At 42.8% G+C, this 19,430-nt stretch overlaps 1 protein-coding gene across 1 annotated transcript in view; it reads right to left on the reverse strand.

The window, feature by feature from the left end:
• plxnb2b (plexin b2b) overlaps positions 1 to 19,430 on the reverse strand; it is a 253,304-nt gene that overhangs the window by 17,301 nt on the left and 216,573 nt on the right. The window contains exons 27-29 of the mRNA XM_072435874.1: positions 19,214 to 19,360; positions 9,495 to 9,651; positions 3,387 to 3,487 (exon numbers count right to left, since the gene is read on the reverse strand). Coding sequence (XP_072291975.1) covers positions 3,387 to 3,487; positions 9,495 to 9,651; positions 19,214 to 19,360 — 405 coding nt within the window. The remainder of the gene's footprint in view (positions 1 to 3,386; positions 3,488 to 9,494; positions 9,652 to 19,213; positions 19,361 to 19,430) is intronic.

Genomic DNA, 19,430 nt, shown 5'->3' on the forward strand with positions numbered 1-19,430 from the left:
ATGCGCTTAGACACAGGGAAACGTGCTGCTCTCCTGGGGACGAGCCGACGCGGCTGCAGGTGCGCAGTAGGTGCGTTTTATGATTGATACGTGGCAGGACTAATCAGCAGTCCATGCCACGAGGAAATAAGACTCAGATTTGGTGCCAAAAATCGTCCATTACGCCTTTAAGGAACGATTAAATGTTCACGTGTTCATGTGTTTTCTCTAGAATCAGTAATTTAAATGAGTAGCTATCGTATTTTCCCCGAATATAAGTCGCACCTTTTTTCATAGTTTTGGCCGGGGTGCGACTTATACTTATATTTATACTTATATACTTAAACTCCGGAGTGACTTAAATGTGATATTATTTGTTATTTTCACACTTGCAACCGCATTTCATACTCCAGTGCAACTTATATATGTTTTTTTCTTCTCTATTATGTATTTTTTGGCTGGTGCAACTTATACTTATAGTCCGGAAAATACGGTGCTAGGAACCTGCTTTTTGTATCAATTAGTATCAGACTTTCTAAACTTTTTACACCCCTGCCACATTTCGAGAACCCCTGCTCTCGACTTGTCACACTCTAACGCAGTTTCATTGTATTTGTCGGCGCGGAGCAGATAAACCACACTCGCACCTTCACACTCGACGTTAGCGCTGGCATTATCCTGGAGAATCATATGCCACGCGCCGGCGATAAGTGCGTTATGTCTGACAAGCCTCCCGCTCGCAAACTGCCGCGGCGACGCAATATGCTCCAAAAAGTGTGCACGGTTTAAGATAGACGGGCCCGTTTACCGCCGCACGCCCACCCACACAGCGGCAGCGCCCGGGGGGGTAAAGTGTACTGGCAAATCCACCACTTTTCTGTTTCGTTTTATTTTTTAGTGCAAGAAAAGAGGACAAAGGAAACAGGTCTGATTTTCCTGGTTCCTCTAAATGCTTTAAAGTGCATATGTCAGTAAAACACAGTGAGCGTGGTTATTCTGAAGATTTTACACAAATGCCCATTTTCCCCTCAGTTTGACACTTCCTGTTGGATGTGAGCTGCAAATGTGACCGAGGTAGAGGTAATTCCACAACTGTTACCTGAGGACGCATTTACCGTATTTTCCGGACTATAAGTTGCACCAGCCAAAAAAACGCATAATAGAGAAGAAAAAAACATATATAAGTTGCACTGGAGTATGAAATGTGGTTGCAAGTGGGAAAATAACAAATAATATCACATATAAGTCGCTCCGGAGTATAAGTATAAATATAAGTATTAGTTGCACCAAAACTATGAGAAAGTGCCTTATAGTCCGGAAAATACAGTATATTGTTAAATTATTGTTGAAACTGTCAGAGAAATGTGTGCGTGAATTGTTTCTGCGTGTTTTAGGTGGAGTGTCGCATATTGATGACATAGACAGAGGGATTCTGTTCAGTGTTGCCAGATTGGGCGGATGTTGGGCAACGTTTGTTCCCGCTCGGCAGAAAATACCGTATTTTTTGGACTATAAGTCGCACCTTTATTCATAGTTTTGGCCGGGGTGCGACTTATATGTGATATTATTTGTTATTTTCACACTTGCAACCGCATTTCATACTCCAGTGCGACTTATATATGTTTTTTTCTTCTCTATTTTGCATTTTTTGGCTGGTGAGACTTATAGTCCGGAAAATACGGTAAACATTTAGCGTGGGCTTGTAAGCGTAAAGAAGTTCATTTTTAGAATCAGCATATATCCCGTACACGAGCAAATAAACGCAGACAGGGACACAGTGTGGGAGTGGACCTTTTGAAAACAGCTTTGAGTCCGGTTTTATTTTGCCTAATTATAATACCTAGTGGTCTTACTTACATACAGCGAGTGAATAATACAGTACAGTACACCAGATACAGTATGTGCACGTTATGCATAAGAACTAGGGCCGGGAGTCACAGGGTTCCTCGCGATTCGATGCAATACACGGCTCACAATACGGTAATATCACGATTTAGCGTTTTGTGCTGTAATCGATATATTGCTCGTGATATTCAACGATATATCACTGTTTTTATACAAATCCAATTAATTTTACAGACATTTTTTTCTTTGTTAAACCACGACCTGCACAAGCTCAAAATTAAATACACCCTTTTCAATGATCAAAACAGTCAAAATGTCAGGAAATTCAGAAAATGATACCAAAAATTAAACGTTAATCACAATATTGATACTGTATCACCAAATGTAGTGTCCCGATATTTTGATATTTTGGCACATCCCTAAAAAGAACTTCCTATTTTCTTCTTGACTAATAGCCCATTTTTGATGTTATTCTGAACGCTGATAAAATGTGGTTTCATTTGGGTGGGTTTTGGTGGTTCTAGATGGATTTTCACTGCACAAACTGTGAGATCAAACTCTGATTCTGTTTTAGAACTAGAGGCTGCGTCCGAATGTCCACTCCTAAACCCTCAGTCACCACAGAGTCCTGCACTATTTATAGACTATACTGAGCGATTCAGACAGCTCACTACTCTCTCCTCGCCGCGGGCCACGCGACTCTAGAGGGAAAGTTTGCAAAACTCAGATAAAAAATGCATTTCTGTAATAAATATAAAGTATAATCAGTCTAACGCACAGATTAATGGACTAATAATCACAATACAAGTCATGGATCTCACATTCAACAACAAACAGACTTGATTATTCAAGCTAAGCTAAGCGGCTAACACTAGCATCTTCGAGGCGTATTGGTTTATTTAAGATTGTTCATTCTCGAGTCACAGTGCTTTGTTTAAACAGCTCTTCTGCTTCATTCTGTCATGACTTTTGCAATGCATTGTGGTCTATAATGACATGTCTAGTGACCAACGCTGTACACTACTTTTCAAGGTGCTTTGTGGGAAATTTTGAGTGCACTAGTTCGTCACCTGCTGGACAAACAGACGTACTTTTGTCTTTTAAGGGTATTATTTTAAAAGTGCACATGGAAGCACTTTGTGAATTGGAGGACGAGGAAGAAGTCTGAGCTTTGTTCTGACTGGATTTAACAACAGTTTGATTTTTCGTCTTGTTCCTGTTGTTGTGACGCTTTGACTAATCAGATTCAAATATTCAAATACATTTTCCGACGGCACACATTGACATTGTGTAGAACTCAAGTCAGAGAGATACACACACGGGTCAGCAGCGGCCATCTTGGGACGACCAACCGTTGCTCCTGACCCTTCCCACCTCTATTATCTCTCTGTTTAGAATTCAGCTCTGCTTCCTGTTATTTTCAACTTTTATTTTTCCATTTTTCTTCACAAACTGCCACTTGACCGATGTGCAAAAATCATCAATATTTACTCCTGGGACAAAGTCATGCCGAGACAAACCTGGTATGCACTTTGAGTCTGAGTTATCGTGTCTGGACTTACGTTGTAGTGAGCCAGAGTGTTGATACGTCTCCATCGGCCCTCTTTCTGAGACGTGAGGTCCAGGTCGGACAGGATCTGCCCCGTGGAACCCGGGCGCCATTCTGAGCGGGGCAAAAGATAAACATGAACACGCACACATGGATTCAGAGAAGACTTCATCGAAAAGTAGACGCTAAGCACTTTCATTTCGGGACAATTGAACATTTTTGCCACTTTTTCACAAATGACAAGCGAAATGTGTTTAGAATTGTTGCATGTTTATTTATTTTTGAACTATCTTTTATACATTTTCCCAGTTGATCACTATGAAAAATACTTTACACTATACCATATACTATTTTAAACTTTTTTGGTGATATATTTTGAGGGTACTGAGGGTGCGTGATATTGACAGACATGAATATCTTTATATGTTTCTGGTATATCTCAATAACAATAGACAATGTTATGTCAATCCAACAGAAATGTGTAAATTGTTAAGTATTTAAACATATTAGTTGAGGTTAAGTACGTTAAGTTTATAAGGTTGATAATCGTGATTATTCATGTTACAATATCATCGTAAGAACCAATAAAAAAGAATCGTGACAATTTTAAAAGGAAAATTATGTATTTTCTGTTCAATAAAAGTCCAAAAAATGGAGTCAAATGTAAATAACTTTATTTAATCTGGCTTGCTTTGTCACATTTTACATTATATTTTCTCTACAACATAATTTTCTTCCATTATTGTTGTTCAAATCAGTTTTTTTGTGGCATATTTAACAATAAACAATAAACTCAATATTACATTTTTGCATATATTCACAACAACATTCACAATATTATCTAAATCTCAATTTATAGCCCACCTTGAGGGTTTAATCTTTTATTTTTTCCAGATTTGTGTATTGCATAAGCTAATTTTACAAGTCAAACGTTAACCAAATCTAACTAAACCGCTGAGCTACTGTACCAATCCTCCCTGGAAAAAACACAATGAACCGAGCTCGAGGCCAAAGACGAAACAAGCCTCCATTTTGTGAGTGATGCAAATGAAATTAGATCCCACGATTAAAGACACTGGCTCTGCTGTAGACCGAAGCCCACCACCAGCCTCTGCGCCGTATTACTCAGTAGAAGAAATAAAAAGGGCGCAGTCTTTCTGATTTGGCGTGAAACAAGGCAGCTTATCTAAAATGCATAAAGATCTACAGCGTGGGTGGGAATAGTGAGCGGCTTTGATGTTTTTGAATTCGTCTGTAGAGTCTTTTAAAATGGGTCCCCAAGGTTTGTGACAACAGGGGCAGAGTAACTTTGTTTAGGCATCAAGGCTCTTTTTTTTCCCTCCCCTCTCTTTTCAACTCCATACAGCAATCCTGCATTCAAGTAAACAATCACTTCAGACTTGTTCAGGTAAGTCACAGTGAATAGATCAAGTTCATTGGTGTTGATGAGTGAAACTGAAATATATTACTTGTACAAAGGGAATTTCTTTGTTTTCCACGCACTTGTAGTTAGTGGGGTGTCCAGTAGGGGGCAGTCCAGCCTTGGCATGATAGCGTGTTTTATGACGTCACGTGTCATGCGCTTTGAAGATAAAGGAATGCAAGCAGCGGTACTAAAGTCTAAAGTCTAAGACGTACAACTACAGTAGGAGCGGTAATGTAACACTTGGATATCAACCGCCATAAAACACTGAAGACGAAGAAGAAGAAATCAGTCTGGAAGAACGTACAACTTCAGTGGGTGGCGGTAATGTAACAATTGGATACCAACTGCGATAAAACACCAAAGAAGAACAATCAGAGAATCAGAAAGCAATCTTTGAGTACCTGTGGGGTTCAATAAATCTCCTGAACTTGTCCCCTTGTCTCCTCATTGTCTCCATCTATCCGAACATCTATCTGAGCCTTAACTAGTGCTTTGGCCGGCACTCCAGAGCAGTGACAGCTACACACCTGAACCAGCATTTTACAGTCTACACAGATATCTCTCCAACATTAATGGTCCTTTGAGCTGGATGTAAGCTGTTTCTGCCCTACAAGATGAATGATATCCGGAACTTTCGCCCTCGGAGTCATGGACTTCGACTCCGCTATGGGGATAACACCACCAACCTGCCCAAAAGTGATGGGGACCATCCTGTGGTAAGAGAGGCAATCGGTGCCAACAATTACCCTCACCTTTATGAAGAGCGTTCACAAGGATCCATCACACTCATGGGGTCGGATCAAGAAGAACTACAACAAGAAAGACTCTGGTTGCAGCAGTCCCAGGAACAAATGAGTGCAATATTGTCTGACTGCAAAGCCATTCATTCCAGAATGCTGGAATTACTCAAACGTGCGGCGAGTCTGCGGCTCACCCTACCACCACAGGTCAATGCAGTTCCTCTTCAGCCAGGTCCTACTGTAGAGGAAGAGAACTGGTCACCACCCCTTCCCGGGCTACTTGAGATCAAGGCGGAACCGGACCCCAGCCAAAGCTCAGTTATAGACTTAAATACAATTAGGAATCAGTTGCAGAACTTGAAGAGTGAGTTTGTGGCTGCACAGAGTCGAATATATACCCAGCATGAACCCAAGCCTGTGTCTTCTAATCCTCCACCAAAGATGACTTGGCCACCAGTGCCACCTCTTAGAGCACACCCTCAGTCAGGGTACCCACCTTTTCCACCCTCTCCTGAGCCATCATGGAGGATACCACCGGCCTTGGAAACCCCCAGAATGTTCACAGCTCCAGAGTATACCTACAAGGGACTTCGACTAAGCATCCCAAAGCTCACACGTCACGATCCTGGGGAGTTTGCACGTCTGAAGATTGCACTGGAGTACGTACTGCCCCCAGAGAGTACTGAGACCTTCAAGTATCAAATCCTGTTGGATCATTTACAACTAGAGGAGGCAAAGTTGATAGCTAATGCATCCCTTCACTCTACCACACCCTTCAGCGACACCATGAATGCCCTGACCGACAAGCTGGGCCATCCCCACCAGAAGGCCCTGAGAAGGATCGCCGCTGTGATGGATACACCTGACATTCGCCAAGGGGATAAAGCAGCATTTGAGCAATTTGGCCTCCAAATCCACTCACTCGTGGCCATGTTAAAGACCCTAGGCCCGGACGGCATGGTTGAACTCCAGTGCGGCTTCCATTTGGCTCGACTCCTTAACAAGCTTTCATCAGAGCATAGGGCCGAGTTTTACCTGTGCATGTACAACTGTGCTCGTCAGACTCGCACCCTTGAAGACCTGGCCTTATGGCTGAGGTATAAATCCTTGTGTCAGGATTTTGACGGACTGCCCCCTCCAAGGAACACTAAAGAGAAGCCTGATGTGAGATCAAGCAAGCGTTCCATCACCGTTCTTCATGGTGCAGAAGGTCCATCTAAGCCACCAGGTGACAACCCTAACAAAGCTAAGCAGCAGCCCTACTGTGCCTATTGTGACAAACGTAACCACCACCTGAGTCAGTGTCCAGAAATCGCCAGGCTTAGTCAAGAACAGCTGACTGACTGGATAAAGACCAACAAGCGGTGCTGGCGCTGTGCCCAGCCACATCTGGCACCGCAGTGCACCCTAAAGAAACTTTGCAACCTGTGTCAGGGTCGCCACCTGCAGGTCCTTCACCAGGTTAACTCCAAGACCCCAACGGCACCTGCCCAAGCTACTGTCTCTGAATGTTTCACCCGGCTGAACCTCCGCTGATGTCACAGAGGGGTCTTTGGCTATAATCGTGGATCCACATCTTCCTCGTGCCTCCTGGCTTGTGGGTCGCATCTCTAAGCTCCACCGTAGCCCCGATGGGCACATCAGGTCTGCTGACGTCAAGATAACGGACAGAAGATTTACCCGGCCTGTTGCGAGAGTTTGCTGCCGGCCCTCCCGGACGAAGACGAAGAACAGTCATCTTGAATAGTTTGTTGTGTAGTAGCCTTTTGTTTAAAGCAAATGTACTTCATACATTTGGGGGCGGCTAAACAAAAGAACCCGTCATTTCTTTGTTTTCCATGCCCTTGTAGTTAGTGGAGTGTCCAGCTGAGGGCGCTCCAGCCTTTGCATGATAGGGTGCTTTATGAAATCAGTGTGCTTATTAAAATACTAATTATTTTTAGTAATTTATTTCAGTTCCACCCATCAAAAACAATGAAACTGAAGCTCACAACAACCAAAAATCTGCGGAAATATCTTATGAAAAATCGTATGTATCTTTTTAATGGTAAAAGTTCTCAAAATGGCGTCCGAGCAACTTGTGAAAAGAGCTCACAATGGTCAAAAATCAGCTCAACTCAATAATTTTTAGTAATTTATTTCAGTTTAATTGATTTTGATGAGTGAAACTGAAATAAATTACTAAAAACAATGAAGTCGATCTTATTTTTGATGCCATTTTGAGGACTTTGCCCATTAAAAAAGATACAATTCTTGTTTTTTATTGAATTGCTGTGCAACGATACAAATATTCCCCCACTATTCTGCATTCAGTGAACGCAAACAATAACTTCAGACTTGTTTGTGAAAGTCACATTGAAGTAAATAATGGATCAAGTTCGTGGGTTTTGATGAATGCGGTTGATGAAATATGAATGTCGGTTGGAATTGACGCTGGGCTTAATTTGGATACTCATACACGGCGGGTGTGAGAGCTTTGGATACGTTGACAAAATTGTTCTGACAAATTGCTTCAAATTGTACTTGATTACTAAATAAATAGTTGAAATGAGTTTTGTTTACACAGGCTTTGTGCTCTTCAGAACGTCGTAATTACGGCGCCGAACATTCGATCTCGGTGCATAGAATTACGGCGGTAAAAATAATAACATCGGGTATTGTAGAGTTTGGGATTGTGTCGTCGCACCTCAGACTTATCCCTCCCCTAATGTTTGCGTTATTAGTTCTCTCCCATGTGAAGGGCGAACACCTATGCTACTGCGCTAAACTCTCACACTTATAAATTATGCTACATGGACTAAATAGGCTCGTTTCATTCCTCGTTCTTTGCAATAATTAGCGTTCTATGTCAGAATCAGACTCAGAAAAAGGTTTATCGCCATTGCCAATGAACAGAACTGACAAACAAAGGAACTGGCTTTGGTGATTTGGTGCGACATAAAATAATGAGCAATGATGAAACGACATGTATGTAAAATCACAAAGGGCATGCGTTAAAGAAAAACTGTTAAAATCTACTATAGGATGAAAATAGAAATACAAATAGGCTTACTGTGTACGCACATTTTACAGTAAATGTTTTTAAATGACTGTATTTCGAACTAACGTTATAATGAACAGAGCATTAACTACTAAACCAGGGCTGAACCAGGGCTGAACCAGGGCTGAACCAGGACTAAACCAGAGCTAAACCAGAGCTAAACCAGGGCTAAACCAGGGCTGAACCAGGGCCGAACAATGACCAAACCAGGACTAAACCAGGACTAAACCAGGGCTAAACCAGGTCTAAACCAGTACTGAACCAGGTCTAAACCAGGTCTAAACCAGGTCTAAACCAGAACTAAACCAGGTCTAAACCAGGTCTAAACCAGGTCTAAACCAGAACTAAACCAGAACTAAACCAGGTTTGAACTAGATCCAAACCAGGGCTGAACCAGGGCTAAACCAGGGCTAACCCAGGGCAAAACCAGGACTAAACCAGGGCTAAACCAGGGCTGAACCAGGGCTGAACCAGGGCCGAACAATGACCAAACCAGGACTAAACCAGGACTAAACCAGGGCTAAACCAAGGCTAAACCAGGGTTAACCCAGGGCAAAACCAGGGCTAAACCAGGGCTAAACCAGGGCTAAACCAGGGCTAAACCAGGGCTGAACCAGGACTGAACCAGGACTAAACCAGGGCTGAACCAGGGCTGAACAATGACCAAACCAGGACTAAACCAGGACTAAACCAGGGCTAAACCAAGGCTAAACCAGGGCTAACCCAGGGCAAAACCAGGGCAAAACCAGGGCTAAACCAGGGCTAAACCAGGGCTAAACCAGGGCTAAACCAGGGCTGAACCAGGGCTGAACCAGGGCTAAACCAGGGCTAAACCAGGACTAAACCAGGAATAAACCAGGGCTAAACCAGGGCTAAACCAGGACTCCCTCTCCCCTTGCCGTCTCGTGTACTCACCTAGTGTTACCGAGTCCACTTTGGGTCTCTGGGAGTAAGGCTGGTTCCTGTAAACCTGCTCGATGATCTTCTCCTTCACCTGAGAGATGGTGTCGCAGCTCAGCACTTTGACCGGAGTCACGTCAGGGCCTTCTCCGTGGACCAGCACCTGCAGGGTCTGGAAAACAAACACAACTCTGCTTAACATGAGGAAAACAAACACACCTCTGCTCAACACGAGGAAAACACACACACCTCTGCTCAACACAAGGAAAACAAACACACCTCTGCTCAACACAAGGAAAACAAACACACCTCTGCTCAACACAAGGAAAACAAACACACCTCTGCTCAACACAAAGGAAACAAACACACCTCTGCTCAACACAAGGAAAACAAACACACCTCTGCTCAACACAAGGAAAACAAACACACCTCTGCTCAACACAAGGAAAACAAACACACCTCTGCTCAACACAAAGGAAACAAACACACCTCTGCTCAACACAAGGAAAACAAACACACCTCTGCTCAACACAAGGAAAACAAACACACCTCTGCTCAACACAAAGGAAACAAACACACCTCTGCTCAACACAAGGAAAACAAACACACCTCTGCTCAACACGAGGAAAACAAACACACCTCTGCTCAACACAAGGAAACAAACACACCTCTGCTCAACACAAGGAAAACAAACACACCTCTGCTCAACACAAAGGAAACAAACACACCTCTGCTCAACACAAGGAAAACAAACACACCTCTGCTCAACACAAGGAAAACAAACACACCTCTGCTCAACACAAAGGAAACAAACACACCTCTGCTCAACACAAGGAAAACAAACACACCTCTGCTCAACACGAGGAAAACAAACACACCTCTGCTCAACACAAGGAAACAAACACACCTCTGCTCAACACAAGGAAAACAAACACACCTCTGCTCAACACAAAGGAAACAAACACACCTCTGCTCAACACAAGGAAAACAAACACACCTCTGCTCAACACGAGGAAAACAAACACACCTCTGCTCAACACAAGGAAACAAACACACCTCTGCTCAACACAAGGAAAACAAACACACCTCTGCTCAACACGAGGAAAACAAACACACCTCTGCTCAACACAAGGAAAACAAACACACCTCTGCTCAACACAAGGAAAACAAACACACCTCTGCTCAACACGAGGAAAACAAACACACCTCTGCTCAACACAAGGAAAACAAACACACCTCTGCTCAACACAAGGAAAACAAACACACCTCTGCTCAACACAAGGAAAACAAACACACCTCTGCTCAACACAAAGGAAACAAACACACCTCTGCTCAACACAAGGAAAACAAACACACCTCTGCTCAACACAAGGAAAACAAACACACCTCTGCTCAACACAAGGAAAACAAACACACCTCTGCTCAACACAAGGAAAACAAACACACCTCTGCTCAACACAAGGAAAACAAACACACCTCTGCTCAACACGAGGAAAACAAACACACCTCTGCTCAACACGAGGAAAACACACACACCTCTGCTCAACACGAGGAAAACAAACACACCTCTGCTCAACACAAGGAAAACAAACGCACCTCTGCTCAACACAAGGAAAAACAAACACACCTCTGCTCAACACGAGGAAAACAAACACACCTCTGCTCAACACGAGGAAAACACACACACCTCTGCTCAACACAAGGAAAACAAACACACCTCTGCTCAACACAAGGAAAACAAACACACCTCTGCTCAACACGAGGAAAACAAACACACCTCGGCTCAACACGAGGAAAACACACACACCTCTGCTCAACACAAGGAAAACAAACACACCTCTGCTCAACACAAGGAAAACAAACGCACCTCTGCTCAACACAAGGGAAACAAACGCAAATCTGCTCAACACAAGGGAAACAAACGCACCTCTGCTCAACACAAGGGAAACAAACGCACCTCTGCTCAACACAAGGAAAACAAACACACCTCTGCTCAACACGAGGAAAACAAACACACCTCTGCTCAACACAAGGAAAACAAACACACCTCTGCTCAACACAAGGAAAACAAACACACCTCTGCTCAACACGAGGAAAACAAACACACCTCTGCTCAACACAAGGAAAACAAACACACCTCTGCTCAACACAAGGAAAACAAACACACCTCTGCTCAACACAAGGAAAACAAACACACCTCTGCTCAACACAAGGAAAACAAACACACCTCTGCTCAACACAAGGAAAACAAACACACCTCTGCTCAACACAAGGAAAACAAACACACCTCTGCTCAACACGAGGAAAACAAACACACCTCTGCTCAACACGAGGAAAACACACACACCTCTGCTCAACACAAGGAAAACAAACGCACCTCTGCTCAACACAAGGAAAAACAAACACACCTCTGCTCAACACGAGGAAAACAAACACACCTCTGCTCAACACGAGGAAAACACACACACCTCTGCTCAACACAAGGAAAACAAACACACCTCTGCTCAACACAAGGAAAACAAACACACCTCTGCTCAACACGAGGAAAACAAACACACCTCGGCTCAACACGAGGAAAACACACACACCTCTGCTCAACACAAGGAAAACAAACACACCTCTGCTCAACACAAGGAAAACAAACGCACCTCTGCTCAACACAAGGGAAACAAACGCAAATCTGCTCAACACAAGGGAAACAAACGCACCTCTGCTCAACACAAGGGAAACAAACGCACCTCTGCTCAACACAAGGGAAACAAACGCAAATCTGCTCAACACAAGGGAAACAAACGCACCTCTGCTCAACACAAAGGAAAACAAACGCACCTCTGCTCAACACAAAGGAAAACAAACGCACCTCTGCTCAACACGAGGAAAACAAACATAGGCAAAGTGACAATTGCTCCATGGACACACGCAGGTGGTGTTACGAGTCAGATGTGTGGAAAGGCAAACCTGCTCGCAGTAACGATGCAAGTTTTTCAAGGTATTTTTAAACCTCCTGATTAAATGAATGCTTTTATAGCCTGTGTATTGGGTGAAATGTGACACCGTGTGGCTTTGACTCCATGCTGCTGTCAAAGAGGTGGCCAAAATGGATTTAGAAAGACAGTAAAATACTTTAATATGAAAGCAAGAAGAGGAACCACTCCAATATTGACCAGGTAAACATATCCATAAAATAAATCTTGCTTGCCCCAAAAACGACTCCTGTGTGTGTTCCCTCCAACCTCTGCCTTGATAAATTAAACACCGCAGACATTCCAAGATGGCTGCCGACCCGGGCTCAAACACACAATTGTCGCCGTGGGGCTGGCGTTGTCACAGTAACCGGCTTGGCGAAGTGCGGGCGCGCGGTGACACCTGCCAGGTCGGCTGTCACCTGGTCCGGCTAATGACCGCGACCCGCTTCACCTCCTACGCCTCTGTGTGTGTGTGAAATAACTAACTGACCACTCACGGCAGCCACGGCAACAACAACAGGGCCGGCTTTGTCCGAGTGAGGAGGAGGAGTCCACAAAATGAGCCAGAGCAATGAAATATGGACTGAATCGGGAGGGAACCCGGGGTTAAACAAGGATTTTACCAGGTCTGAACAAGAACTGAAGATTAAAATGGGTCTTAACGACGACTATAATGAGGTTTCAATATTTTACGCAGCACAAGAGACAAACGGATAAACTAGTGGATCCAAGAACAAGAGTAAGAGTCATTGATGTAACAGAAAGAGAGAATACAACACGCAGACTCCACTCAGAGAGATTGCGTGACCATCAAACCGCCAATTACAAGCTCCAAACGCACTCAGCGTGATACAAAGTGGAACGTGGAAGCGGCGAAAACCCCCGGCAGACCGCTTCTCCGCCTCTGTAATTCAATCACACGGGCCGATCCATCACGACGGGAGACGCCTAATTCAAACTAATTTGATAATTGCGCTTGACAATGGCATTACACACGGGTCCTTTTGTTTGTGCTGAGTTTAACGGAAAACAGCTGTGTACACATTAGAAAGCCATTATGGGAACCTGATAGTGGATGTCGTGGCTTTTCTAAAATGGATCCGATCCGGAGCAGGTGGATCAAAACCGGGACTGCATCAGGACTTTAACGAATTAGAGTTGCCTTAATCTATACTCATGGTCAGACAAAAAACTAACCTAAACCAGACGTAAACCACGAGGAGCTACAAAAATCTGATCAGAAACAAAATAGGATCAAAACTATGGATGCACCAGCTCCATTTCATATTATATTAGCAGTTCATAGTTATGAGTTTAAATGTTTCATGGCCTTCTCTCCATGTGCCACCGCTGGCTCTCAAATTGTCCCACTTTTACTATATTTTCACGGCCTAGAAAACCACTTTTACAGCACATTACAACGACATCTGGGGCCGTATCTTGTGTCCGCAATTTACGCCGTGATTGGCAGGCGGATTAGCCAGTCAAAGAAACGTCTATTTCTGTCAAAACAGTTATGGCTGCTAACGAGGAAAAGGATTGAGACTTTTTCTTTTTAGGCAGAATTAATGAGCAGCGCACTAAACGCTGTAAACCTAAAGGTAAAAAGAAGTTAAATGTTTAGTTCTGAAAGTAACAGGGATATTTAAGAGGAGCTAGTAATAAGAGTCTAACATTTGTATCATGTTTGTTTGTGTGACATTCAGAAAGTTTGATTTAATAATGCCTTTGCTCGGCCTTTGAGGTTCTGGCATGTTTTATTTTGGAATACTGTCAGTTCTATACATGGATTTCTCACATAGACAACAATAACATGTTCTTTTACTGCCCATTTTCTAGCATCAATACTCACACATTTAGTGAAATTAGAGGGATTTGCATAATCTTAAAAAAATAAAAATAGATATTTTCCCCACCTCTATCTAGATTGATCTCTTCTTTGATGAGCAGATCAAAGTCTCACACATCTCCTGACCTTATTCAGCCGCATAAACAGCCAGATCATATCATTTTGGATTGAACGACACATTTCACCTCTGCACTTTCATTTCTTCTCTAAAGACCTACAGTTTCCCAGCTCCACTGCCCTCCACTGCTGGGGGAAGTATGGCAGCGTGAGCTCTATCCTCTGCTTCTGACTACTTTCCCCATTAACTGTATTTCATATTTTGGTTCACCTGTGTCTGTTCATTGCTAGAATTTTATATTGTGACATCCTTACGCCAAGTTAAATATGTGAGACGGTGATCCAGGGGAGACACTATTGCAAAACCATTTCTAAATAAGGTATAAATCTTACATAATGAAAAAAATGTGGACTAAACTGGGCTAAAATAGTCTGTATATAGTCCTAAATACAGCGTATATCTTACATCATGAACAAACTTGGACTAAAGGGGGCTAAAATAGTCTCTAAATCAGGGATGGGCAATTATTTTCACATTCGAATCCAGGCAAGTAGCGGAGGGCCGGCCCACCATTATTGGTGTGAAAATAAATAAATAAATATCAAATAAAATATCACTTTTCTGTCAAATATAGGCTGTTGAATCTATTATTTAATCCATTTCACATCATCTTTATTAAGGATACAAGTGCAGACAGACGCCTAAGGACAAAAATAGGGCTAAAATAGTCTCTATATAGCAGGGGTGGGCAAACTACGGTCCGCGGGCCATATGGCATATGGCCCGTTTGTCTTTATAATCCGGCCCGCCAAATAATATTAAAAAAAATTATAAGGCATCTGTCTGCACTTGTATCCTTAATAAAGATGCTGTGAAATGAATTAAATAATATACTCAATAGCCTATATTTGACAGAAAAGTTATATTTTATTTGATATTTAATTTAAAAAAAAATTCACACCAATGATCACAGGCCGGCCCTCCGCTACTTGCCTGGATTTGAATATGGCCCTCGGAGGAAAATAATTTCCAACCCCTGCTATAGTCTCTAAATAAGGTAGAACTCTTAGATAGTGCTTTTGCAAGCTCTAAACTTGGACCAGACAGGGCTAAAATAGTCTCTAAATAGTCTCTAAATAAGGTAGAACTCTTAGATAACGGCTTTGCAAGCTCTAAACTTGGACTAAGCCAGGTCTGAAGAGGACAGACTCTTTCTATTGGAATGCGCGGCTTGTCGGCTGTGTTCAGTAACATTGACACTGGGAATGGATGCGGAGCGGGCAGCAGCCGGAAGCCTCGGGGGGTGTCCCTTTTTCTTTTTTCCTTTTTGTACACGTTTCCATAGCAACTGCACCTAGTTTTCTCTTTTTTTTCCTTCTCTTTTTTGTGCACCATCGTGTCGCTCCCCGTGCCGCCGGACAACATGTAATTTGCACGCGTGTCGTTCTGCCGGGGTGAGAAATGGGCTTAAACATGCCTTTGCCGCGCAGGTACGTAGACAGCGGAGGGATTAAATTAAATGTGCTTATACGACGACCCACTGTCGCCGTCCGTTTATATCAGCACCGCCGGCAAATATGAGAAAAGCTGAAAACGTGATAATTAGGCCCGTGTCACGGCAGTTGGCGTCACTGCAAGTTTACAAAGGTATTAATACTGCGTTCTAGGGCAGAAGAATTGATTGGAGTTTTCAGTAAGATTTGTTTTTTTTTCAAGTCTATAGTACATATTTCACCAAAACGTAGTAAACACAATTATATTTCAGATTTTACTAAACATTTTGCCTGTTTGTCCCCAGTTTTGTGACCATTTTTGTACAGTTTATGAGTGCACTTCCTGGTTGGACATGGGCAGCAATTATGACACAGGTAGAGGTAATTACGCAGTTGTTACCTAGCAACCAGGCTGAAAACATGTCCAAAATTGATATGAATTACACAGCAGTTATTATTTGACAAATAATAACGCCATAGAACACTTTTATTTTGTGAAATGATTGTTTAAACGGTCAGAAAAAGGTGTCAGTTAAGCGTAAACCGTCTGTGTTTTCAATGCCACTTCGCCTTTTGATGACATCACAGAGGGATTCTGTTTTAGGACTCGGCTCTGCATCCTGTATTTTCAAACTCTTATTTTTTTATTCATAAACTGCAACTTAACGGCAGTAAAACTATGATAAATATCGACCGCAGGTTCTATCCCACCAAACGAAGTCATAAATATAAAAACAGGAGAACAATGTCACGTAGACTTTAAATACTTCCAGGAGGTATTGACATCAGAGAGAAAGCGGAAACTGCCAAACTAATTCAATCACAGACCCAGATTTTAATAAATTAAACCAAACAGACGGATCAGGTTTTTACGTAATAATTAAAAAAAAAATTGACTGTTTCAATTGAGATTTTGATTTGATTGGGACATGTCCTGCAGTGTTAAACCTGACGCTGTTGCACGTGTTCACGACTCTTCACACTCAAAGGTGGTGGGCTTTTCCTGTAGCCACAGCTGCCCTGGGGTAGGCTGACAGAAATGTGGCTGCCAATCTCACACTGCTTCCACACAAGGTCTTGCACAACAAAAGGAGTGAACGTGTCAAAACGGGAATTGAACAAAGACTTACTTCATCACGAACAGTTGATTAAGAATGATTCAGGCTTAGTAATGTCTTAAATAATACACAAACCAATTCATTATGTATATGTTCATGCTTTATAATGGCTAAATAAGGTCTAGTTGTTATAAAGTGGTACAGAAAGTTACCTTCAGCACCACAGACTTTCAGGAAGACCGACGGTAAAAACAAAAGCGGTCAAAATGGTCAAAAGTAAGCTTCTTTTAAACTTTCCCCATGTCCGTTTCTGAGCAGCGTGACAGCTAAACTGAACGGATAGTGAAATTCTAGATGTTTTTGTAACAGTTAAAAGGAAAAATCACGTAATTGCACAAAAGACGTGTCAAGCAATTTGTGACGAGAATTCAAAACGGCCAAATTGTTGGAAATATCCTGCGGCGCGACACGGCCAAAACACACACACAAAAATTGTATCAAGTTCGCCACTTTCAAATTGTTCACAAAGGTTTCATTTTTGTTTTGTTTACCGCTTATTTTACCTTAAACTTTAGATATCTTGCCTGGATAAAAATGCGCTGTGTGTGTTTGAATGGGTGTAAATGCGTTGCCATCTGTGTTTGGGAAATATAAGCTTTTAAGGGAAAATTTGGAAAAGTTGCTTTGTGTAATTAATGCGTTAGTGAGATCAGATTGTATTGTTGTGTGCTCATTGCAGCAGTAACATGTGCTCCTATTGGTTTATCTTTTATGAATCGAGAACATCGCCGTAGCAGAGAGTCTTTTTTGGGGTTTATTACACACTGATTGTGGTCGCAGGATCTGGAAACCCAAAGTGAGGCGCTCGATCCGCATTCATTTATTTAATTGCAGATGTTTTATTGTTAAAGAGTACGCGGTGTAGTCGCGTTAACCGCTTGGGGACAGATTCATTCACATTCATTCACATTCTGTGGAACATTACCAGCAGAACAGCAGCATCTTTATAGAGAAAAGAACAACCCTTGATCTGCCGCTGAACCTTTAACGAGTCTACGGTCACTGGAAAAAGCCCACATATCGAGTCTTTGACAGAACGAGACACCAGGCAATTTATTTTCAGTCAGATGTATCAGTTTACTTCCATATATGTCCGGTTTATGGTATGTCTTTTGGCCAGTGGCACTGTAGTGAGCAGAAGACGTGAGAAACCTGACTTCACGTTCATGGTCCAACAGGGTTAGGAGTTAGCAGCACATCATCCTGGTTCTTTTTGCTCTCCATTGGCTTCCAGTTTCATTTAGAATGTATGAATTTGAAATGTTCTTTTTGTTTTTGAAGCTCTAAATGGCCTGGCACCTCCTTATCTGGCCAAAATCCAAGCAGGACTCTAAGGCTCTAAGGGCTCTAAGGCCTCTAAGGGCTCTAAGGTCGACAATTCAGGTTCTGTTGGACGTCCCCAGAGCCAGACTCAAACACTGGGGGGATCGAGCCTTCTCTGTCGCTGGTCCCAGACTGGTCCCTTTGAGTGTTGTAAAGGGCTCTATAAATAAAGTTTGATTGATTGATGTTCCATTCCTCCTTCACCCATAAAATTCCATCTACCGGAGTCTGAATATTCTTTTCAACCTCCATCACCTAAAGAATTTACACTGTGCATCTTTGACCAACTATTTCAGTTCACGGAATTCAGACTCAAGTCATTTTCAATCTGGAGGTACTTGGATGCAAACTTTGGTTGGAGGAGAAAATAAGCCGCTCAAATGACAAATTCGCAAACTGTGAGGGAGAGGCTGCTGGAGAACAAGGCAGGTAAACAAAGGTCAAAACTCCTCCCTTTAGGGCGGGACTAATCAAGCTCAGGGCAGTACCAAAGCTGTCAAGCCTCTTTATAGCGACTTTGGGATTCTGAATTTGGAAAGTAACAAATGTTTTTGAACTTGCTCCTGACACACTTTCATATATTGGACAAAAGCAGTCATTTTTAGCCTTTTTTCATTATTGGTCTCTAATATCATGAAACAATATTAGCGACCAATAATAGACAGAAAGAAAGCTGTTAATGTTTTAAAGAGGTTATTCATGTAAAATACTCAAATACTGTCAAATATGCGCTCATTAACGCTCGTTCAGGGGCGACGCGCGACATTTTACGAGTTGCTTATGTTTCGGGCTCGTTTCTGCGGCGCTCGTGGACACTTATACGTCCAAACGTCTCTGTGTTGCCCAGGCGACGACCTTTGACACCTTTCTACCGCGGACAAGAGCGTGTGATTACAGCGGCCGGTCTCAATGTTCCCGTCTCCTCACCAGGACAGAGTACTCCACGTCGTCGCCCAGCAGCCCGGTGTCGTTCAGCGTGTACTTGGCCTTCTTCACGCGGGCGTCCACCGGACCCTTCTCGATCTGGTGCTTTATGGCTCTGAATAGTTTGTACAGGGGCTCGCCGGCCGAGTCCTGGGACACACACGGGAAACAAACGATAAACACACACGTTATCGTCACGCAAACGGTTTAAACTTAAGAC

The sequence above is a fragment of the Eucyclogobius newberryi genome, unplaced genomic scaffold (assembly GCF_026437365.1).
Source record: "Eucyclogobius newberryi isolate DKJ021-1_F unplaced genomic scaffold, fEucNew1.0.hap1 SCAF_7, whole genome shotgun sequence".
NCBI classification, from domain to species: domain Eukaryota; kingdom Metazoa; phylum Chordata; class Actinopteri; order Gobiiformes; family Gobiidae; genus Eucyclogobius; species Eucyclogobius newberryi.